This window comes from Coenobita brevimanus, chromosome 21, assembly GCF_032717465.1.
Source record: "Coenobita brevimanus isolate Jiangsu-jjx chromosome 21, ASM3271746v2, whole genome shotgun sequence".
Lineage (NCBI taxonomy): Eukaryota > Metazoa > Arthropoda > Malacostraca > Decapoda > Coenobitidae > Coenobita > Coenobita brevimanus.
Genome location: NC_136974.1, coordinates 2,538,946 through 2,563,503, shown reverse-complemented (window position 1 = coordinate 2,563,503; position 24,558 = coordinate 2,538,946). Strand labels below are relative to the sequence as shown.

The 24,558-nt window shown below is 43.8% G+C and overlaps 1 protein-coding gene and 1 non-coding gene across 2 annotated transcripts in view; one reads left to right on the top strand and one right to left on the bottom strand.

Annotated features, from left to right (window-relative positions):
* The window catches only part of LOC145392059 (uncharacterized), a 286,089-nt gene that overhangs the window by 128,413 nt on the left and 133,118 nt on the right, over positions 1–24,558 (top strand). The window contains exons 32-34 of the mRNA XM_080266515.1: positions 4,328–4,424; positions 9,270–9,352; positions 11,964–12,079. Coding sequence (XP_080122641.1) covers positions 4,328–4,424; positions 9,270–9,352; positions 11,964–12,079 — 296 coding nt within the window. The remainder of the gene's footprint in view (positions 1–4,327; positions 4,425–9,269; positions 9,353–11,963; positions 12,080–24,558) is intronic.
* On the bottom strand, positions 2,297–2,415 carry LOC145392288 (5S ribosomal RNA). Its single transcript, XR_013895960.1, has one exon. It is a non-coding gene; the product is annotated as a 5S ribosomal RNA (ribosomal RNA).

The window sequence follows — 24,558 nt, the reverse complement described above, 5'->3', positions numbered from 1 at the left end:
CTGCTGTACCCTTTCAAGCACTTCACCTTCCAAACCTCCATCCTTACTCATCACACTACCCAAGTACTTAAACGTACTCACATTTTCCAATTCCTCACCATCCAACCTCACTGTACATTCACTGACTTCACCTCTCTCAAAGACCATCACTTTACTCTTCCCTACATTCACCTTTAGATTCCGTTTCTTACACACTCTCCCAAACTCATCCACCAAGCCTTGCAGCTTCACTTCGTCTTCACTCAACAACACAGTATCATCTGCAAACAACAGTACAGGGAGTTTCCAAACACTATCCTCTCTCAGACATAGGGGTAAAAATGAAATTTCCCAAAGGCCAAATTTTGTCTTAGGAATTGAAAACACACGCCAAAGTATATAGTAACGAAATAAAAGCTCAATATTTACCTTGGTAAAGCCATGGATGAACATCGAAGTGTCTGATTCCCTATTGGAATGCATGGCTTTCGGTTTCAGTTTCGGTTTTGAAGGCTCAAACATGCTTCCATGGGTCGGTCTTGGTCACCATGGCACTATATTCGAAATTCACCTGCTCAGCCAGGGCTGTATTGAGCAGTCACAATCGGAACAGCCCAGGCTGTATAAAGCAGTTAACGGGTTAATAAATGCAGATATATGGCATTTGAAAGTCTCAAAGCTTTAATTGCATTTTTCCCATTTTATGTTCTTGGTGTTTAAATGAAATATTCCAGTAGGGGTATCATATATATCACAATACTGTGGTTTCTTTGTTATGATATAGAAAGCATAGTTGATTGTGTCAGTGAAGCAGTTATTCTATTGTAATTAAGCCAGTGTTGTAGTAAGTGTAAGTTTTGTTGGAGCTGGCCTGCTGCTTGTTGAGTGTTGGTGTTGTGAAGCTATTGCTAGGTTATCGGCATAGGATATCTGTGTTCCAGAAGAAGGGGAGGAGAAAAGAGGATAACGAAAAATGTTAAAAAGTGTGGATAGTGAACTGAACCCTGTGGAGTGCTGCTGGTCAAGACAGTCATTGTGCAGGATTTAAAGTTTCAGGCTCATTACTTGTAACATTTTGCTGTGAAATGTGAAGTCATATTACGGGGGTATGTTTCAAGTCAGCACATCCAGTGTTTGGCCCTTGGCCTTTGATTGATGTTACTACTGTGAGCAGGGCAGTAGGCGCGATGCAGGTGGGGGGAGGGCGGCGGGTGTGTCTGGGTTGACTGCTGAAATGCTGGGAGCCTCAGAAGATATAGGAGTGGGGTTAGTAACTGAGCTGAAAAATGTGCATATATATGAGTGTGTTGTCCCAGATAATTGGCTGAAGAGTGTGACTGTAAATGTGTACAAGGGGAAGGGTGATGCCCTGGAAAGAGGAAATTATAGAGGCATAAAGCTTTTGGGCCAGATGATGAAGGTAATGGATAGAATTGTAGAAGGTATGATCGGAAGAAGGGTGAATATTGATGAGATTCAGTTTATGTCAGGCAGAGGGAACACTGATGCCATATTTATTGTTCAAAAGCTTTAGGAAAAATATATAGAAAAGAAAAGGGATCTGTACTTTGTTTTTGTTGATTTGGGGAGGACCTTAAACGGAGTCCCTAGAGAGGCGGTGATGTGGGCAATGAGAAAGCTTGGGATCAAAGACTGGCTGGTTAAAGTGGTTATGGCTGTGTATGTGGGTAATCGCACCCAGTGAGAGTGAAAGGAGATTTGAGTGATGAGTTTTCATGCTTAGGTCTTTACTAGAAAAGTTTCTAGGGAAGGGAAAGAAGTTGTATGCAACCTCTTTGGATTTGAGGAAAGCATATGACAGAGTGGATAGACACAGAATGCGGAAGAGAATGTGTATGGAGTAAATGGGAAGCTGTTGAATGCCTTGAAGAGTATGGATGAGGGTGCTAAGGCTGCAGTGCGTGTGGATGGTGACTGAGTGAATTTTTCTGTCTGAATGTTGGATTGAAACAGGTATGTGTCATGTATCTATGGTTGTTCTGTCTGTATGTGGATGGGGTTTTACAAGAGATAAAAAGGTAGGGCAGTGGATGTTGGAGTGGCCCTAATGAGAGAGGGCTGCATTTGGAAGCTTCTTGGTCTGTTGTTTGCAGATGATACTGTATTGTTAAGTGAAGATGAAAGGGAACTGCAAGGCTTGGTGAATGAGTTTGGGAGAATGTGTAAGAAACAGAATCCATCCATCCATCCATTGCCAGACGCCATGTATCCCAAACGGGGTGGTCAAGGGCTTAGAGTTAATTGTTTTACAGGGAGGGGCACTAATCCTCCACCAACCCCACTTGACACATAGGGATGCCTACAGCATCTGGTGTTCCCAGGCGGTCACCCATCCAAGTACTAACCAGACCCAACATTGCTTAACTTCGCTGATCGGACGGGAAGCAGTGTACTCAACGTGGCATGGCCGTTGGCAAGAAAGAATCAAAAGGTGAATTCAGGGAAGAGTAAAGTTGTGGTTTTCAAGAGAAACAAAGTCATTGAATGTACAGCAAGGTTGGATAATGAGGAAACAGAAAATGTGTGGACATTTAAGTACTTGGGTAATGTGATGAGTAAGGATGGAAGTTCAGAGGATGAAATGCCTCAAAGGGTTCAGCAGGGAAGAATGGTTGCTGGTTCTTTGAAAGCAGTGATAAGAAATAGGGAAGCAAGCATGGAAATAAAAAAGTCGCTGCATGACAGTATTGTGATACCAACTGTAACGGAAATGAAGCTTGGCATTTGTCGGAGGGACACAAGTCAAGAGTGAGGGCAGTGGAAATGAATTATATTGGAGGAGCATGTGGAGTTACATGGAGAGACAGGCTGACAAATGAGGAAGTGAAGGAGTGTTGTGGTGTGGATGTGGATGTGACTGAAAGTGTTAGGAGAAATGCATTGAGGTGGTTTGGCCATGTGGAGAGGATGGAGAGCAAGAGACTAACAGGAAGAGTGTATGTGAGTGAGATAGAGAGAGGAAGAGGAATGGAGACACCAAGGATGAGATGGAGGAATGGAGTGGAGAGGTATATGAGAAAGGGATGTGTGAGCTGGGGAGAGGACAGCAAAATGGCAGGGGACAGGGTGACATGGATGCGGTTTGTTTGTGGCCTTTCGTTACAGGATTAAGGTGATTGGATTTAAATACATAGAGATAAATAGTTTTCTATGAATGTTGGTGTGCATCAGGGGTCAGTCTTCAGCCCCTTGTTTATCATGGTGCTTGAAACCCTATCATGTGACTTCAGAAATGGACTCCTGTGGTTGTGTGCCGGTGATTTAGTGTTGGCTGCAGAGCGAAAGAGAGCTGGAGAAAGGATTTTGGGAGTAGAGAGGTGGTGTGGAGCACAGGGGCTTGAGATTGAGTGCAGATAAAACAAAATTAATGGTATCTGGGGTTGATGGCAGTGCTGTCAAAGATGGGGGAGAGTGGCCATGTGCGGTTTGCCTCAAGGTTGTGGGAAGTGGTTCCATCTTGTGTAATGTTTGTGATAAGTGGGTGCATGGGAGATATGGTGGTGTTGGAGGTGGACTGCAAGATGGTGCTGGTTTTGTGTGTGTGGTGTGTTGGGGGGAGCATTTAGAGATTGTCAGGCATGGGGGGATAGATCTTGCTGTTGAGTCTCTCAAATGTGTGGAAGAGTTTTGTTACCTGGGAGACATGTTGTGTGTTTGAGGTGGGGCTGGAGCTGGCTCAGTGGCTAGATTGAGGAGTGGTTGGAAGAAATTCAGGGAGCTGTTGCCTTTCCTAACATTGAGGGAGCTTTCCCTTCCTTGCCAGGGAATCTTTGTATGCGGCATGTGTTAGGAGTGTAATTCTGTATGGTAGTGAAACCTTGCAGTAAAGGAAGAGGATATTCACAGGCCCAGACAAACAGAAATGTCAGTGATTAGGTGGATATGCTGTGTGTCCTTGAATGTGAGGCCTGGGGGGAGGGGGGCAAGATTTATGATGGAAGAGTTAAGAGGAAGGATGGGACTGGAGTTTTATGGTGTTCTGATGAGGAAAGATAGATTGGGATGATTTGGGCATGTGGAATGGATAGGGGATGTCAGTTGGGTGCAGAGGGTGGGAGGTGTTAATGTTGGGGGTGGGGTTGCAAGAGGCAGACTGACAATGACCTGGGACCAGGTCGTAGAGTGTGGCCTCAGGGATAAAGGATTGAATAGGGAGACTGCCAGAGATCGAGCAGCATGGAGATCCACCATTAGGTGACCAAAGCCCATGCATGCAAGCATGTTGGAGCCTTTGTAAACAAAACAAAACAAAGCATATACATGAACTGTTGAAAAACTGATTGAATTATAAGAATTTGTGGAACTTAATTTCGGCTTCCCTAAACAGAATCAAGATGAAGGCAGCAAACGTGAGGATGGCGAGTGCAAACCCAACCCCAAGGAGACGAAAAATGAACTCTACTACCCTCCTCAGGTTCTGGGAAGTGAGTATGAATATGTTGAAACATAAAGAGGCACAAGGAGAGAGAGAGAGTTGGAACATAGAGGGAGATTGATGGCGGTGAATGGAGAGATACGAACTTGTGATTAAGTAGATGTCCTTTGATGCAGTAATAGCAATGAGAGGTAATTTTACAAAGGAAGGGGAGGGTAAACTAGTTCTTGGAAGAAAAGTAGCTGGTGCTGTAAAGGCCATGCTATGAAGCAGAGGTTTGTGTATGAAGGCTGTAAAAGGACTGCAATAAGGTGTTTTAGCTCCCACATAAACACACAGCTATGTGACTGGTATGAAATGAATGTGAAGATCACTGGAACTGGGATTAATGAATGTGCAGAATACATACAGTTCATAGGACACCTGATACAAATCATGAAAGATGTGGAGTAAAGAAGTCTTGGTAATGGTAACAGAGTAGAAGTGTGTGTACTTATGGTAGGCCATATGATAGAAAGAATGAAGAAAGGGCGGTAAAATTAATACACCCATACCCCGATTTCCGATGCATCGATAACTGATGATTTTTTAGACCGAGCAGAAGAAATCAGGGAACATTCCTCACAATCAGAACAGCCATCGATTTGCTAGTCCGAACACTCCACCCCTCCTTAGGTTTGAAATGAGCATGTCTGAATGGGATGTGGCGGTTCACATGGCTCTACCTGACCTCTCTCCATCCCCTCTCTTTTCCCCCCTTCCCTCCTCCATCCCCCACCACCCTCAGCACTGCCAGGCATATCTCCCTCTCTATCCCCCGCCCTCCCTCACTTCCGGTTGTCTAACTCCCCGTACCCCCACCCTACCCCACCCCAGCTTGTCTCCCGAGTGTGTGTGTGTGTGTGTGTGTGTGTGTGTGTGTGTGTGTGTGTGAGTGAGAGAGAGTGAGTGAGTGGTGAGTGAGAGTGAGTGAGTAAATGTGAGTCAGTGAGTGAGAGTGAGGGAGAGTGTCAATGAGAGTGAGAGAGAATGAGTTGGTGAGAGTGAGTGAGTTAGTGAGAGTGAGTGAGTCAGTGAGAGTGAGTGAGAAAGTGAGTCAGTGAGAGTGAGTGAGAAAGTGAGTCAGTGAGAGTGAATGAGAGAGTGAGCCAGTGAAAGTGAATGAGAGAGGAAGTCAGTGAGAGTGAGTTAGTGAGTGAGACTGGGTGGGGGAGGGTAGTAGGGCAGGTTAGCTTCTCTCCCTCCCTGTCCCCCTTCCTTCCTCCACCCTTGCTTGTCTCCCTCCCCATCCCCCCACCCTCACCCACCCCCATTTGTCTCCCTCCCCCACTCCAGCTTGTCTCCCTCCAGTTCCCCCACCCTACCTCACCCCTGCTTGTCTCCCTTCCCATCCCCTCGCCCACCCCTACCCCTACTTGGCACTCTGCCAGCTGCCTGCCTGTCAGTTCCCCGAAGCATCGCACACGGCACATTCCACCCACCTTAGTTTCCTGCATGTGATGTTTGATGTCTCATTTTTTAGCAATAGTATTGTTTATGAGGAGAATATCATTACCTATGGTGTTTCTACATCATTCCTTATTGTTTGAGTAAGGTAAATGAGAGTTTGGATTTTGGCCTGCAACACATCTCTGGCTTTTCTTCAGTATCTTATGGAGAAAATTGCTTTGATATCCGACATACTCGCTGATCGAACACTCCCAGTGGTACACAACACTGCCGGAAAGCCAGGAATGGGTGTACACGCATGCATGAGTGAATTTGAAGCTGGGAGATATGGTAATCTGATAAGGGGGTAGATGAATTTGCGAGAGAGAGGTGTGGAAGTTTTTCAGGCTAAGGAATTGACAGGAGATCAAGTTGGCTGGATGATGTATGTGTGGAGAAGCATATAACAAAGAAAAAAAAATTGTGCTGAAGGTTATGCCTATGAGATAGAACCAGGATTCTCAGGTTTAATATGTGGATGACTGTGTTGTTCATTTCACATGGAATGCTGTTGATAGGTTCCCATTTTTGTAATTTCTTGTTTGTGGATGATAACTCTTAAAATAAGTAAGTTTTGGCTCAGACTTGATCTCTCAATATGTATAAGGTCCTTTTAACAATTGTTCCCTTTGTTACCTTTTCCCTGATGAGTTTTATTTTTCTCTTTTTCCATTTCTTGGGCCTCTGAGTTTTTAGTCTCGTCTGTTATTGTACAATACTACCAGGATGTCCATTCTTACCATCCAGAGGGGTGGGGGAAGATAGAGACAACCTGCAGAACTCCAGTTTTATTTACCCATACTGAACTGGTTTGGGTATCTCATCTGTATTTCTCTAACCACTGAGGTTCTGCTTTCCTCATCTAGGATCATCAGCCTTATTTATTTAGCCTTGAACCTTCTCCATTTGACACTAGTCCTGATAGGTAATTTTTTGGGGGGGAGAAAATAAATCTCAGTTCATTAACTTGAAAGCTTAGTGTCCTCCACATCCCTACTGCCTTTTCAGTTACCCTCCATCCTTCACATCTCTACCTATCCTTTTTTAAAGGCAACTTGGATGTTAAAGATGCAAAACAGATCATTCACAGCTTACACTGTGAGCACATTGCTACCTTCTAAGATGTAGCACTGTGAGAGGACAGTCGAGCCAAGGCATTTCCAAGTCCTTGGCCAGTATTTCTTTTACATCCATGTGATTTTCTATTCTGCTGAAGCAGGTGGGTAGTAATGGGGCTAATTTAGACCTTGTAAAGAATGCTACTGTACTTAACTCTATTGGGACGTAACTCTTGAAGCTGTTTAATATATATATGGATGGGGTTGTAAAGGAGATGCAAGGTAGGGCAGTGGATGTGGGGGTGGCCCTAATGAATGAGGGTGAGATTTGGAAGCTTCCAGTGTTGCTGTTTGCTGATGATACAGTATTGTTGAGTGAAGATGAATGGGAGTTGCAAGGTTTGGTGAATGAATTTGGGACAGTGTGTAGGAGGAGGAAGCTGAAAGTTAATGTAAACAAAAGTAAAGTTATGGTGTTTGAGAGGAATGAAGTCACAGAGTGTGCAGTGAGGTTGGATGGTGAGGATATGGAGAATGTGAGTGCATTCAAGTACTTGGGTAGTGTGATGAGTAAGGATGGAACTTTGGGGGATGAAGTACATGAAAGGGTACAGCAGGGAAGAAAGGTTGTTGGTACACTGAAAGCAGTGATGAGAAATAGGGAGGTGAGTATGGAAGTTAAGAAGTCACTGCATGATGGTATTGTGATCCCTACCCTGACGTATGGAAGCGAGGCGTGGACCTTGCAAGAGGGGAACAAGTCAAGAGTGAGAGCAGTGGAAATGAGTTACTTGAGAGGAGCATGTGGAGTGACGTGGAGGGACAGGTTGACGAATGAAGAAGTGAAGGAACGTTGTGGGGTAGATGTGGATGTGGTTGAAAAGATTAGGAGAAATACACTGAGGTGGTTTGGACATGTGGAGAGAATGGAGAATGAAAGACTGACTAAGAGGGTGTATGTAGGTGAGGTGGAGGGAGGGAGAGGGAGGGGTAGACCGAGGATGAGGTGGAGGGATGGAGTTGAGAGGTATATGAGGGAGGGGGGGGTGAGTTGGGGGGAGGGGAGTCAAATGGTGGGTGACAGAGTGACTTGGAGGCGTTTTGTCTGCGGCCACCCTTTGCGGGATTAGGGCGTCGGGCTATAGATAGATAGATAGATAGACCATTTTGCACTATGGTATTCATGTTTGGTAATTGTGTAGATTTATTGGAGGAGGATGTTGTACATCAATAAATTTGGCAAACTCTTTATTTCAGCAGAACCAGTGCCCAAATCATGCTGAATTAATGAAGTTGAGCTGTGTATTCACAGTCTTCTCTTTAAAGGTTGCAGATGACCTATAAGTGTGAAATAAGCATCTAGCACTGACAGTATATCTTTCTAATTGATGGAAAGCTTTGGTAACCTTTAGTAATAACATAAAGATGCCGACAACTCCAGAGTATAAGTGAAAGTTTTTTGGAAATTCAGAAAGCCTACTTTTTCTCCATTAACTGTGCCCATCTAAGTTGTTGAGAGTCACTTCTCCTTCCCAGAACTCGCCCTTTGTTGGGATGTTAGTACACTTTAAGACAATAAAATGAGGTAAACAAGATTGGTTACAGATCTTGATGTCAACTCCCCAACCCATGCAACCAAATGGGAGTTCTTGAAACTTTTGGGAGAATCAGAATAAAGTCTTAACAAGTACAGTGGAGACAGCACTTTTTTTCCTTAATCTTGTCCATGAAGACAAAATCCTTCATTTCTAAAACAAAATCCTTCATACCTACTCTAGTGTTGTTTAAGGGAATGCTGATAATCTCTTTCTTCTTGCTGTAAGGTACCTTCTTCACCTTCTGGCATGTAAGACCTTGCAAAACACTTACAGTGAAAGGTGTGTTATCACAAGAATTGTAGGTAAAATATTTGAGTGCAGTTCTGAGTTTAGAAGAATGTCACCATGTCAAGAAATCAGGTAATCATGTGATCAGTGTTTGACTTCATCATATTACATTGTTTTAACCCTATCATCCTTACAACTTTGATAGACTGGTGTCCATTGAATTGTTTAGTTCACCACAGGCTATGCATCATGATGAAGGCCAACAGCATGTGTATGTTTGCAATATAGAGAAGTCAGGATCAATCATAATATCTTGGGATGTACTGTTGACTAATCTTCACCAGGATTGAGTTTCATGTTGAGTTTTGGTGTTTACAGTTTCTAGTAATCACTCACTGTATACAGTTTGTTGTTAGAATTAGTCAAAGAAACAGTGTTTCTACCTTTTTCTCAGAATAATACACCTGTACTTTTTTATTTAAATGTTTACTAAGAATTGTACTTCTCCACATTGTTTTGCAGTTAATGACAAAATGGAAGATGATATGGAGACAGAAATAAAGTGCAACGCCCTCAGGTACACCAAGTCTCAGGCATATCGAATTGTAAGTTGCAGCTTCATCCCCTTCCCCCCCTTTATGCATGTCGGGGAGAGCATGTGGAGATTGTCAGGTGTGAAAGGATTGATTTCGCTGGTGAGTCTCTTGAGTGTGTGGAAGAGTTTTATGACTTGGGAGACATGTTATGTGCTGGAATTGGGGCTAGAGCTAGCTCTGTGGCTGGAGTGAGGAGTGGTTGGAAGAAGGTCAAGGAACTGTTGCTTCTTCTGACACTGAGAGGGCTCTCTTTCCGTTTGAAGGAATCTTTGTATGCGGCATTTGTTAGGAGTGTAATGCTGTATGAGGTGCTATCCAAAATTTTCTGGACTAGGATCGCGACGCCTAAATGGGTTGTAGTAGCGCAGCTTTCCTTTACATGGCAGTAATAACATGCATTGTGAGTCAGTGTGCCATGCAGCGTGGAGCTAGGCAGATGTGGAAATCAGTGACGCTCATTTGTTTGCTGTTGTGCACGTGTCGTCTGGCAGTTTTTGAGATGGACATAAAAAACAAACAGTGAATTTGCATGAAATTTTGTGCAAATCTTGGAAAAAATGCAGCAGAGAACATGGCAATGATTCAAAAAGTACTGTATTTAGTGAGCAATCATGGCAGATAGCCTTACCAAGACCCAAAAAGCCCAGACAGCCGAAAAGCAGTTTCAAGAGCATGCTGATTGTACATCAAGGGCATTGTGCACAAAGGATTCATCCCAGCCGGCCAGACTGTTAATTCCAACTTCCACTGTGATGTTTAGCAGTGACTGCATGAAAATGTGAAAAGGTGACGGTCTGACCTTTGGCGCAACAGCAGCTGGCTGCATCACCATGACAGTGCCCCAACTCGCAGTGCAGTCAACATCCAGCTGGTTTTGACCAAGAACAACATGGTTATTATCCCCCACCCTCTTACTCGCCAGATTAGGCCCCATGTGACTTCTTTCTGTTCCCAAAAATGAAGATCCAGCTAAAAGGGCATTGTTTTGATACCACTGAGGACATCCAGAAGGAATACCAGGTGTTGCTTGACACTCTTGTGTAAAAGGGCATCCAGTGAGTGTTCCAGCAGTGGAGGAAGTACTGGGACTGGTGTATCAATGGGTAAGAGAACTACTTCAAGGGTGATGGCAGCCAATAGGAGCTATGGTGAGTTTTCAGTTTTATATAGCATTAGTCTGGAAAATTTTGGAGAGCACCTCATATGGTAGTAAGATCTGGGGAGTTAAGGAAGAGGATGTTCGTAGGCACAAATGTACAGAAATAACAATGATTAGGTGGATGTGTAGTGTGGCCATGAATGTGAAGCCTGGGGGAGCTAAATTTATGATGGAAGAGTTGAGAGGAAGGATGGTACAGAAGTGTATTGGTGTTGTGATGAGGAAGGATAGATTGAGAAGATATGGGCATATGGAGAGGATGGAGGATGACAACTGGATGCAGAAAGTGAGAAGTGTGAATGTTGGGGTGGGGTTGCAAAAGGGAGGCCAAAAAAGATCTGGGACAAGGTCACAGAGTGTGACCTCAGGGATAAGGGACCGAATATGGAGGAAGTCCTTGATAAACAGATATAAATGGAGAAGATCGTAGCTCTACCTGTTCTTTAAAACAATGATAAATAATCCTACTGGATTTTTAAAGGCGCTGCCTTCTTGCATTAGTTATTTGTATCTAAATTAGTCACACACATGAATGGAAAGATGTGCCTGTGAGGTGGAGACAGCATCCTTGGTGAATAAATGAGAGTGTGGTCCATTTAATTGGACAGATATTGGTTAGTTCTCATTCTTTCAGGTTTTTTCTTGATCACTTGACCTCAGCTCACCCGATCCTTAAGTGGAAAAAAAAAGTATGGTCGATGATGATGGTGGTGATGATAAAGATGTTGCAGGAAGAAATTCAGAAAGCCACTACCTCTGTTGACAGTGAGGGGACTCTCACTTTAGTTAAAGAGAGAAGTGATTGCTGCCCATCTGAGAAGTGTGGTACTGTGTGCAGAAATGTGGCCAGTAAAGAATTAAATCACACAGAGAGTAACCTTAGGGCTGAAGGATTGCATAGGGTGGCCACCAGAAATTGAGCAGCATGGAGAGCTGCCATTGGGTGACCAAGACCGATGTATGTAGGTGTGTTGGAGCCTTTATAAATGATACAGTATGATGACAAACAGGGTAGATCAAGCCGAGAGGAGAATGGTGAAATGGATGAGTTATTCCCCCATTAGGAAGAAGTTGGATAGTGCAACACTGAGGAAATGGCTTGGTATAAAGTGTACAGGAATTAGTGATATGGTGCAAACTGGATGACACATGGTACAGGTGTACTGTATAGACATGTGGAGAGAATGGAGGAGACTAACTGGGTGAGGGATATTGTCCGTATGAATGTTGAAAACAGAGTGCCAAGGAGCAGACCTAAGAAAACATGAGTTGAGGTCATTCAAAAAAAACATTAAAGGGATTGACCAAAGATGCAACTTGTACAGAACTACTTGCAACCTGAAGAGAGGCCATCAGGTGACCAAGGGTTACACATGTTAGCGTGGCCAAACCCTTGAAAATACAAGTGTAAATACATACATAGTCTATGAAAGTGATTGACAGAGTCCTGATGTGTTGCAGATGCCCAGTTTGGATGAGACCTTGAACACGGTGATTATGAAGATCATGAAGGGCATGGTGGCTGGTGAGACTATAGACATCTCAACACCTGCTGGTGCACACCTTAAACTGCTGTTGTAAGATCTTGTTCATTGCATGTCTGTTATGTGTATTTTTCCTGGAAGACTTTTTTTTTTTTTTTTTTTTTTTTTTTTTTTGTCCGGTGATATTCTTGAACTTACATACTCAGATACTGTGTAGTGTAATTACAGCATGTGGCAATGATTGTAGCATATGCACCGTGTGATGACAGGAGTGAGACAGAGAAAAACAGGTTTTGGGATGAGCTGGATGAAGCAGTGGGAGAAATACCCAGGAGCTATAAAGTGATCATAATGGGTAATGTGAATGCATGAGTAGGCTTTGGTCCTGAGGATGACTTAATGGGTTGCAATGAAGTACCAGGAGAAAATGACAATGGGAAGTGACTGAAGGATATGTGTCAGGAAAGGAGGTTGTAGATTTGTAACTCATATTTCAAACACAAAAATGCTCATAAATATACATGGTAGAGAGGGAACGGGGATCGTGTTGAAAGGAGAGTGATTGATTACATGCTCATAGAGAGGTTGATGCTGGGAATGGTTGCTTATACGAGGGCCGTGAGAGGACGATGTGGAGATCTGTCAGATCATATGATTGTAGTATGAAAGATCAAGCTGAGAGGTGTGAGGTGGACCAGGAGAGAGAGGAGCAGTCAGGAAGAAAGACTGAAAGTCATGAAGCTGAGGATCAAAGAAATGGCAGATGAATACAGGACCAAAGTAGGGGAGGAGTTGGAATTGGTGACTTGGAATGAAATGGATCTGGACAGCCTGTGGAATGCATATAGGGATTGCATAGTTAGGAATTCTAAAGCAGTGTGTCGTGCGGCAGGAGTAACAATACAGAAGAATGGTATGACATGGTAGGGTGAAGAGGTTAAGAGAGCAGTGGAGGAAGAGAGGAAGAAGTGGTTAGAGTGGTTACAGGACAGGGGTTCAATTGAAATGAGAACTGAATATAATATGAGCAAGCAGCTCATAAAGAGACTAGTGAAGAAGAAAAAGAAGCAGGTAAATGATGATCTAGGAAGAAAAATGAATGCAAATTACTCTGAAAATAGGAAGTTAACCTTGAAAGAGGTGCGGAAATGTAGAAGTGAGAGTGGAAAGAAATGTGAATGTGTGAAGGATGTAAGTGGTAGATTATTAGCCCATGGGGATGAAGAAGGAGGTAAATGATGATCTAGGAAGAAAAATGAATGCAAATTACTCTGAAAAATAGCAAGTCATTCTGGAAGGAGGTGCACAAATGTAAAAGCGAGAGTGGAAAGAAATGTGAAAATGTGATGGATGTAAGTGGTGAATTATTAATCCATGGGGATGAAGTAAAGACCAGATGGGAAGAATATTTGAAAGACTGATGAATGTGAATAGAGAGAACAAAGCAGCTGTTAACATGATAGGTTTTGGGGGTGTGCAGAGAAGGAATGTAGTGCCAGGAAACATGACACTCGCACTTATGAAGAACTCCGTAAAGCGACTGAAAAATGAGAAATCAGCTGGAGTTGATGAGGTGTACAAGGTGCTACCCAAAAGTTACAGTAATTTGAATATTGTAGGAAAATAAGTTACCTTACCTCCTAATTCTCACTGTCGCCTTCGAAGTACTGTAGTCCCCTTGGGCATGTATACAGTGGTCGCAATGTTTTTTCCACGAGTCCATGCAACCCTGGAAGGCTTCAGGCGTGATGGTCTTGAGCACCTCCTGCGATTCTGTTTGATCTCCTCAATCAATTTAAATCGACGCCCTTTCAGTCGTATTTTGCAGCTTGGGAAACAGGAAGAAGTCTCGGGGGGCAATGACTACCGTGTTAGTGGAAGCCAGGAACTGCAGGACAACAATTGATGTGTGGGTGGGGGTGTTGTCATGATGCAGGACCCAGTCCTTGTTCTTCCACTGTTTTGGACATTTGCGGCAGATGTTCTTCCTCAGATGCTGCAAAACTTTACAGTATAACTTTCCACTGACAGATTGACCGGATGGGATGAATTCCTTGTGAACAATCCCTTGGATATCAAAGAAAACGATCAACATCGACTTGACATTGCTGCGAACTAGACGCGCTTTTTTTTTTGCCTCATTGAACTGGGAGACTTCCATTGCGATGACTGCTGCTTTGTCTCCGGGTCATAACCATAAACCCATGATTCATCACCAGTTATGACCTTGGAGATGAAGGTGGCATCATCTCTGACCTGATTCTTGAGCTCCCTGCAAACTGCAATGCAATGTGCCTTCTGCTCGTCACTCAGCAGTCTTGGCACAAATTTTGCAGCGATGCGTCTCATGCCCAACATGTCCGACACAAAGCGTTGCACGCTTCCGTACGACAGTCCAACGATATCACAAACATCATGGATAGTTCGTCTATGATCTGCAAGGATAGCCTGATGAACACACGTGACGTTTTCTAGTGTTGTTGCTGTTGATGGCCGTCCAGAACGGTCATCATCTTCGACAGACGTTCATCCTTTCTTAAACCACTTGTACCAGAAGAATGTTCTGGTTTGGGATGTGACATTGTCACCAAAGGCTTTGCTGAAGCAACCGGTGAGTTTCTGTAGCTGTCTTGTTGATCTTGAAGCAGAACTTGATGCAGGTTCTTTGTTCCGTGAGATCCCCCATTGCAAAACCACCAAACCACCTACAAACCATGTTACAGTGGTAAGCATAGATCAACAACATGTCCGCTCACATACATGGCTGGGGCCACACTGATGCAAAAGGGGTGCTGCTGACTCCTCCTAGTGGCAAAAGGCAAAACTGCAAACTTTTGACTCCCTCTGTTTAAATTACAGGAACTTTTGGGTAGCACCTTGTATGCAGAGATGATTAAGTGTAGTGAAGAGAGTGGAATGAAGTGCTTGTTGGAGATATGTAAGAAGGCATGAGGAGTGAAACTGTGCCAGCAGAGTGGAAAAAGGCTGTGATTGTACCCCAGTACAAAAACAAAGGTGAGCGAAGTGAGTGCAAGAATTATCGTGGCATTAGTTTATTGAGTGTTGTAGGTAAGATATATGGAAGAATTGTAGTGAAAGTAAGAGAGATATCAGAAGTCCTAGTGAGTGATGAACAGGGTGGCATTAGGGAGTGACAGAGGATGTGTGGGTCAAATATTTACAGTGAGACAGATAGTGGTGAAGACATGTGAGAAGGACTGTTAGGTGTTTATGGCATTCATGGATCTGGAAAAAGTATATAACAAAGTAGACAGAGAAGGATTGTGGACGGTTTGGTGCATGTACGGTGTAGATGGTAAGCTGCTAGGTACCGTCCAGAGTTTTTATGATGGTAGTGAGGCATGTGTAAGGGTAATAGAGCATCAAAGTGAATGGTTCACGATCACTGTGGGCATGTGACAAGGTTGTGTGATGTCTCCATGGTTGTTCAATATAAATGTGGATGGGGAGATAGAGAAGTGAAAACACGAGTAATGGAGAGAGAGATAGCATTGGTAATGAATGGTGGTGGGTGGAATATCTCAAATTTGTTGTATGCTAATGATGCAGTGCTACTTGCAAATACTGGACAAGAACTTGGCAGACTGGTGCAGAGTTTTGCTGATGTCTGTGAGTGTCATGCCTTGAGAGTAAATGTAGAAAAGAGTAAAGTGATGGTAGAACTTTGTAGACTGGTGCGGAGTTTTGCTGATGTCTGTGAGTGTCATGCCTTGAGAGTAAATGTAGAAAAGATTAAAGTGATGGTAATCGAGAGAGAAGGTGACTCCCAGTGTGATGTTACAGTGAATGGAGAGAGACTGGAATTAGTGAGAGAGTTCAGATACGTAGGTACAGTTATAGATAAGACCGGAAAATGTGCAAAAGAGGAAAGTAGAGTGGCACGAGGAAGGGAAGTAGCTGGTGCTAAGAAGGTCATGATAAGAAACAGAAGCTTGAGTGTTGCAGCTGCACGAGGCTTACATGAAGGAACGTTATTGCCAATTTTAACTTATGGATGTGAGACTATGGTGTGGCATGAAAATAAAAGCCAAGAGTGAGAACAGTGGAGATATGACTGCTGAGGAATGTATGTGGAGTGCAGAGAGTGGATAGGATATGAAATACTGTAATGTGATTTGTGAAAGATGCGGAGTGAGGAAGTCTGTGGACACCAGATTTGATGAGAGTGTACTGAGATGGTATGGTCATGTGGAGAGAATGGATAACAATAGAGTGGTGAAAAGGTATATCTAAGTGAATTTGAAGGAGGGAAGAGGTGAGGTAGGCCAAGGAGAAAATGGAGGGATATAGTGGATGAGTGTGTGAGGAAGAGAGCTATGGAAATTGGTAAGGCTAACAAACTGACAAGAGATTGAGCTGATGGGATGAATGTTGTGAGAAGGAGTGCATGATCAGGGCTTTGGCACTCCTTTTTAACATGACTGCGTTTGTATAGACTCTATTGGATACGTTTATGTGAAGCTACAGAATGTGGTGATCGTTTTTGGCATATCAGATAGAGCCAAGATTCCAGGGGCTTGAATAATGAGTGAATGGAAGCATGGCCCATTGGATTGGACAAATTAGGGCTGTCTGGACATTGCTACTCCTCACACTGCCCTAGGGTGGGAAAGGAGATCTGGATGATGATGATGATGATGATGATGATATATAATGATATATATAATATATATACAGTAATCCCTCTAATATCCGGACGCCCAATAACCGAACATCCCCACTAACCGAACCTTATCGTCCTGGGATCAAACATTCCCAAAATGGTCCGAAAATCCAAAAAAATTGGAAAAAAAATCGATTTTTTGCCGTCCGTAATTTGAACTTGCCGCGCGCGCCGCGTGAGAGCATTGTTTTGGTTCGTCATTCCTCCGACGTCCGATAGAGCGCCGCTGCATCCTCCCCACTTCCCGCCTGTCTCTCACCGCGACTGGACCTGCGCTCTTCGTAATGGCTGCCCACGTGCTCGCTTTTGTGGTGGTGCCGTACTTGCTGCAAGGCCTCCTGCTGCTCTCTGCCCTACTCTTAGTGTGTGTGATGATGGCCCCGCCTCCTGAGAAAAGGAAGAGAGTGGTGTTGACTCTGGAGAAGAAACGGGAGATATTGGAGAAGGTTGATGCGGGTTGGTCTTCCTCTCGCATTCTCCGCGAGTTCAACCTGGCCCGGTCGACTTTGTTTGATATCAAGCGTTCCCGAGACAAGCTCATGCAGTACACGGCTGACTTCTCGTCGAGAAGCAAACGCAACGTGGAGAGGAAGGTTATGTTTACTCCCAAGTATGCAGAGATCGACCGCTCCACGTTGATTTGGTATCGACAGCAACGTGCAGCTGGTGTGATGAGTACGTGGAACGGAGCTGAAGGCTGCTGCTGAGAAGTTTGCAAGGCTTCACAACGCCCTGGACTTCAAGGCATCCGAGGGTTGGCTCTTCGCGTTCAAGTTGCGACATGGCCTTACTAACCGTAAAGCACATGGCGAAGCATTGGAGCGCTAACGAGGATGGAGTGGACGAGTTTCGGCACAAGGTGAAAGGCTTGATCGACAGGGAGGGCCTCACTCTCGGTCAAGTCTATAACGCTGACGAAACTGGCCTATTCTATCGCTCGGGTGCCAACGAACACTCTCGCCGATGAGACGGAGAAGCGTGTATCTGGCCGCAAGCTTTCTAAGGAACGGATATCTGCTTTGTGTTGTGCCAATGCTAACGGCATGCACCGACTTAAGCCCGTTATTGTTGGCCGTGCAAAGCAGCCTCGGTGCCTTCGTGGGGTGATGGATGTCCTTCCTGTCGTATGGTACCATTCTTTGAAAGCATGGTTCACAGCTGTGATTTTCAAAGACTGGTTTCACCATCACTTCGTCAAGGAGGTCATACATTACTAGACGAAGACACTGGGAATTCCTCGCGACCAGGTAAAGGCTCTCCTTCTCCTCGACAATGCACCTGCCCACCCGTGCGACAAGGACTTGGTTGCTGAGAATGGCCGTATTAGGTGCATGTTTCTGCCACCTAATACGACTGCTCTCATTCAACCAATGGACCAAGGAGTGATCGTGGCAACAAAGCGCCTGTACCGTCGGAAGTTCCTGGACGAGGTGATGGTGGTTCTCGAGGACGAGGACGAGCGCAGGGAAGGACGTGACACTCGAGGCAAGCGGACTTTGGAAAACCTTCGCCGCTACAACATCAAGTCTGCGCTGTACAACTGGGCTAGTGCATGGAAGGAAGTCCCTGTGAAAACTCTTGAAAATGGTTGGTCTCGTCTGCTTCTCGGAACAGATGTGGAGTACGATTTCCTAGGGTTTGACGTGGATGACTTCCATGCACGGCTGCGTACGCACGGCGACCGATGTTGATGTGGACGATGTTCGTGAGTGGTTGGACGGACGACGAGGGCGATCCTGGGTATCAGACGTTGTCTGATATCGAGATCGCGTCTTCGGTTGCTGGTGTCAGTCCCGAACTTGAAGATTCCGACGACGAAGGCGATGATGATGCAGACTCCGCCCAGCAGGACACTACTCCAGCCATCCCCAAGCTGAGCGCACTCCGGGAACATCTAGAGTTCGTCCTAGACTACCTGGAACACCCGGACTGCGACAGGGAGATGGGGCCCTTGGGACTCGTGGAGGAAGTGCGTGCTTTCCGGCAGCGCATCATCAATCGCCAGAATCGTCGGTCCTTGCGTCAGTCAACGATTGACAGTTTTTTCAGGCCCGTGACCCCCGCTGTGCCAAGCCCTGGTTCCACTCCGTTGCCTCCCCAAGACAGGCCCTCATGCTCCGAGCCACAGCCCAGCACATCAGCTACAGTGGAGTCACCGCTCGACGTGAGTTTGCGGCTGTCTTCAGAGTCTTCTGTAGTCGGTACGCCATCACCACTACCCACCGATGCACCCCTTGGACGCCTGCCAGTGATACTCTCGGGCTCTGACAGTGAATAAACAGCAAGAACTTCTCCACTAGACCACACGGGAATTTTGAGTGTTGTGCAGTGAAAAAAACGGTGTGTTGTGTTAAGGTTTTCAAGTTGGGAGAAAAGACTAAGTAGAAAAGAAATTTAACGTAACTAACCTTCTTTGTTTTGGCTTTGGAAACTTAAAAAACTTGGGAAAAGTTAATGTGCAACACTTAAATTTAATGGAACATTATTTGGACTAAAGTGAACACTGTGAAAAGAACGGACTTCTGTGTGTTAGTGACTAAGTTCAGTGCAAGACTTCAGGAAGAGTGTAGTGCAAGTGCTTCAGGAAATCGTTCTTACTGTCAGAGTCCGAGAGGAGGCGGTTATTCATCGAGGTGGCCAGGGACTTGCTGTAAGTAGCCAAAATGTTTCATGTTGTACTATTTTCCATACTATATTTACCAGAATGTTTCATATTGTATTTTTTTCCCATACTATACTTACCAGAAAGTGTCATACTGTACTTCTTTTCCATACTAAACTTACCTCATGCATGTGCAGTAGGAATGTGTTTTTCAGAGTTCGGTTAGGTTCGGTTAGGTTAGGTTCGGTTAGAGTCCATAAGTACCAGAATGTTTATTAATGTATGAACATACTTCTAAACCCACATTTTATGTGTCTATTGCATTTATTTCAGTCATTTATGTGCCTTATTGGTGTGATTTGGGTGTTAAATAGGTGCTATGCATGTCCGGAGGGAGTTGTATAGGTGTTTCTCTGTGTTAGGGTCCGTAAGTACAAGTCCATAAGCTGGGGCCCAATATCCGGACAAAACCAATATCCGAACCTACCGATGGCTCTATTGATCCGGATATTGGAGTGATTACTGTATATATATGTATATATATATATATATCTTTATATATATATATATATATATATATATATATATATATATTTATGTATGTATGTATATATATGTATATATATATATATATTTATACCATATATATACAGTCTTTCCTCATACTTCGACGTTTCGCACTTTGACGATTAAAGCTTCAACACGACAAAAAGATACTGTTTTCCCCAAAGTTGGACGAAAATTCCACACTTCGATGTTGCTCCCTGGCCGAGAAAACGCCACCCACCCATACCAGTGCTCATTTCTTTGGCAAATTATGATGAGGAGAAAGCTGCAATAGAAATGACAGAGAAAGAGATGAATAGTGAGGAAGAGATTGAAAGCCCAGAGCAGCCAACCGAGGGCAAGATGAGCATGCAGAAATTATCCCACTGCCTGTCCACTGTAACAGAGCTGGTAACCACCATCGGTTCCGAGACAGTTTGCCATCAAGTCAGTTCACTGTCAGACATTTCACTGTCAGAACATGGACAATTCCCCGTCAGGGCAATTCACACCCTGGATAATTCCCCGTCATTGTATAAATATACTTATTATTAATTAATCAATACTTTAATAACTATGTTTCAGGGAGATCCATCAAAGTCTATGTTCAATACCATAGGCTTTGGATATTTTTTATTAGTTGCACCTTTAGTCAATAATTAACTTGTTCCCTTCTCGCTGTAGTCGCCTTTGAATTATATTCTAGCTTTACCCATAGCTGTCTTCATTAATGACGGCGAATTGTCTTGTTATTGTTGCGACGACGAATTGTCCCGAAACCCCATCATCGAGGCATACACCACCGTGCCAGAGGTACCCAAAATCCTGTCCAGCTTAAATGCTACAAAGTCTAAACTGTTGGAAGTGTGCAATAACAGCATTAGGGAGCAGAAAAAAACAAAACAAGATATTTACAGGAAAGACCAAATGTAGCAGTATCACATGGACCAGGACCATAGATTACCTCTGGCTCCTCCTCATCATATGTCATCAAGTCCCGTGGGACAAGTGTTTTGCTGTGCTTTGAGAGTTTTGTTAATACAGTAAAAGCTTGATTAACCGAAATGCATGGGGACTCTTCCATTCAAGATTTGGAATTTTCTGGATAATCGATTGTTACTCTTAGAAATTTTCTGGGAGGTCAAACAAATGAAACAGTACCAAACTTGGGACTTTATTTCTTAAAGTACATTATTCAATATTAGATATTGTACAGGTACACTCACACTCACTAATATTTGCCCAGGGGTGCCCCCTTCCTACCTCAAAATACCCAGGGAAGAGGGCAGGAGGGGACGAAATGAGCTCCACCTGCCACTACCCCAGCTCCCGACCATCCCCCATACCCCTACCCAACCCCCCACCCCACCCGTCATTCTTAACTAGCAGTTACATCTCAAGCTGATTTCATGCTTAACACTCTTGGTCCCACTACTGATACAAACAAAGAACATTAGGATATGTTAAAAGAATATAACTGTCAACATGTTGCAGCAAGAAATTAATGCATTATGATGTTGACAGTAAAACAAAAACATTAACAATGGCCACCTCAGGCTTCCTGTGTTGGGTGCACTGCTTTGCACACACACACACACACACACACACACACACACACACACACACACACACACACACACACACACACACACACACACACACACACACAGGCACAGACACAGATGCATGCAAACACTCAATGCATGAGGCCGGGGATGGTGGTTGTTGACGTTTTCATTTTATTGTCAATGTTATAATGCATTAATTTCTTGCTGCAGCATGTTCATAGTCATATTATATACTTTTAACATACACACTGAGGTGGTTTGGCCATGTGGAGTGGATGGAGGGTGAAAGACTGACCAAGAGAGTGTATGTGAATGAGATGGAGGGGGGAAGAGGGAGGGGGAGGCCGAGGATGAGATGTAGGGATGGGGTGGAGAGGTATATGAGAGAGAGGGGTGTGAGTTGGGAGCAGGGCAGTGAAATGGCGGGGGACAGGACGACGTGGAGGCGATTTGTTTGTGGCCACCCCAAACGGGATTGAGGCATCTGGCAATAAATAGGTAGATAGATAGACATATCCTGGTGTTTTATATTTGTGTATTAGTAATATGACTATGAGTGTAAAGTATGAGGTTAACTTGAGATGTAACTGCCAGTTAAGAATGACCAGTGGGGGCTGGGAGGGGTAGGGGTATGGGGGAGGGTTGGGAGCTGGGGTAGAGGCGGGTGGAGCTCATTTCGTCCCCCCCTCCCGTCTTCCCTGGGTTTATGGGGGTACGAAGGGAACCCCCCTGAGCAGAAATTAGTGATCGTGAGTGTACACTACAATACACACAAAAAGACTGGTATCCGGAATAGTGTCGACCCCATGCTGGATCGAATTTGTATTCCAGTTGTACGGATATGCCGATGCATCGGATGCCGGTTAATTGAGCTTTTACTGTATATATATATGGCTGTGTGTATTATCACCGTACAGTGATATTACTGATCCCATTATAGTCACTGCACAGTGAAAAAAACAATGGCTTTATTATCACCGGTCGGTGATCATATGTTTTTCGGTATTTTAACCGAGAATCTGAAATAATTTATGGTTACTTATCAATTGCCATCATAGGATGTTAAAAGGTATTTAATAAAAATACAGTTATTCCATATTAAAATCAAAAGGTATTTAATAAAAATACATTTATTACATATTAAAATCAAAAAGTATTTTATGAAAATACATTTATTCCATATTCCATACTGAATATTAGGCCACAGTAAGATTTAAACAGTACTAGTTTTAAACAGTCTTAGTGGCAGTGGTATACAGAACATTACGCATCATTTGAATCACTACTAATTATCGCTTTCTTGCTTCCTTTTGTGGACTGCTTACTTGTTTTCCGTTTGACTCCAGCTTTAGCAACTTTAGAATGATTAAATCGTCCTAATACCTTTGACTCTTTAGGATGACCCCTCATTTTTACCGTAGGAAGATGAGCATTCATTAACTGTAGTCGTTGTGAATCTGCTGTTGTGATTGGTGAAGCTGGTGTGTGTGACGTCGATGAAGCTGGTGTGTGTGACGTCGGTGAAGCTGGTGTGTGTGACAACGATGAAGCTGGTGTGTGTGACGTCGATGAAGCTGGTGTGTGTGACGTCGGTGAAGCTGGTGTGTGTGATGTCGGTGAAGCTGGTGTGTGTGACAACGATGAAGCTGGTGTGTGTGACGTCGATGAAGCTGGTGTGTGTGACGTCGGTGAAGCTGATGTGTGTGACAATGATGAAGCTGGTGTGTGTGACGTCGGTGAAGCTGATGTGTGTAACGTCGGTGAAGCTGATGTGCTTGACATCTGTGGACTAGCAGCATTCTGGTAATCATTACCCTGTTCCCAGCAAGTAAGAATACGTTTCAGCATATCAAGTCGTGCTTTGTACACTTCAGTTCCACTATTAGTTAGCACTGCTGTGAGGCGCTGCATTGTCTCTTGACTCTCTCGAAATTTTTGGGCAGGGGTCATTGGACACTGGGGTCATGTAATGTGCATGATGGAGGTCTTGGGTTCTAAAGCCACTGCAGGAATCAGTGTATTCCCCTTCCGCCATCGGGACTGCATGCTGATTGTTGAAACATCAATATTCTCTTGTCTTACAACAACAATAATGTGATTACATGGCAAGAAATGTTGACTATAAAAAGTGCATGAGCAGCTGAGTTCAGCACCAGATTCACCCTTTCTCATTACTTTTTGGTCAGTAGACCCTATTTTCACAACAAAGAGGCCAGGCGAATCTAATGTGATCGATAAAGAATCTGAGGGCTTGGATAACTTATGGTGTTTCATCATGAGTTGAACTGCATGTTCCGTGAACTGACTGTATAATTTGTTCAATAGAACATCATGAACTCCATATTCAACGGATGTACATGCCTGCAAAAACTGCTTGTAGGCTCGCTCATCATTTAAGATGGAATTATGAAGCATAATTTTACGTATGCACTCAGACATCGATGTAGTTGATGTTAGGAAGTGCTTTAGTTTACCGTTTTCTGCTTCAATGTGGTTGTTAGTGTCATTTCCAAATGTTAACTTAGCAGACCGTAGGTATGTGGCCCACATATCTTTACAGTTTATCCAGTTTGTACATATATATTGAAACATACTGGAATCTTGCTGTTGTAACACAGACAAGGTAAACCAAAAGGAATTTTCATTATGGGCATAGACAAGTTGTTTCAGAGTACCAAAAATTTCGTTCTTTTTAGTGACAGGAAGCACAAGTTCAGACACCTTTTTCTTGAAATATTTCAGGACATGAAATTTGCAAAGTAACAAGTCTGCTTTCGGAAGTAAGGCACGGACTGCTTGAATTTCGTTCTGGTCCTTGTCAGTCATAACTGTCTTGGTCTGGTTTACATTCTCCATCATCCTACAAAATGGTGACATTACCTCCCGCATTATGTCTGCTGTTTCACTCCTTACAAATACGTAAAAGACAGCCCTGCCACGACCTAGGTTGTCTTGGACAAGAATCATGTAGAGCGGATAATTATATCTGTTAATTTTGTAAGTTCCATCCATGAAAATTATTTCTGGATATTTACAGTACATGCTTATCATCTCATTAGTAGCAAATGCAATCATTTGGATGGCCCTACTTTCATCCACTGATATATCTACCTTTCCTTTTCCTGCATCCACAATTTCACCCACTATTTCTGTCAACTTACTGATGTCTGAC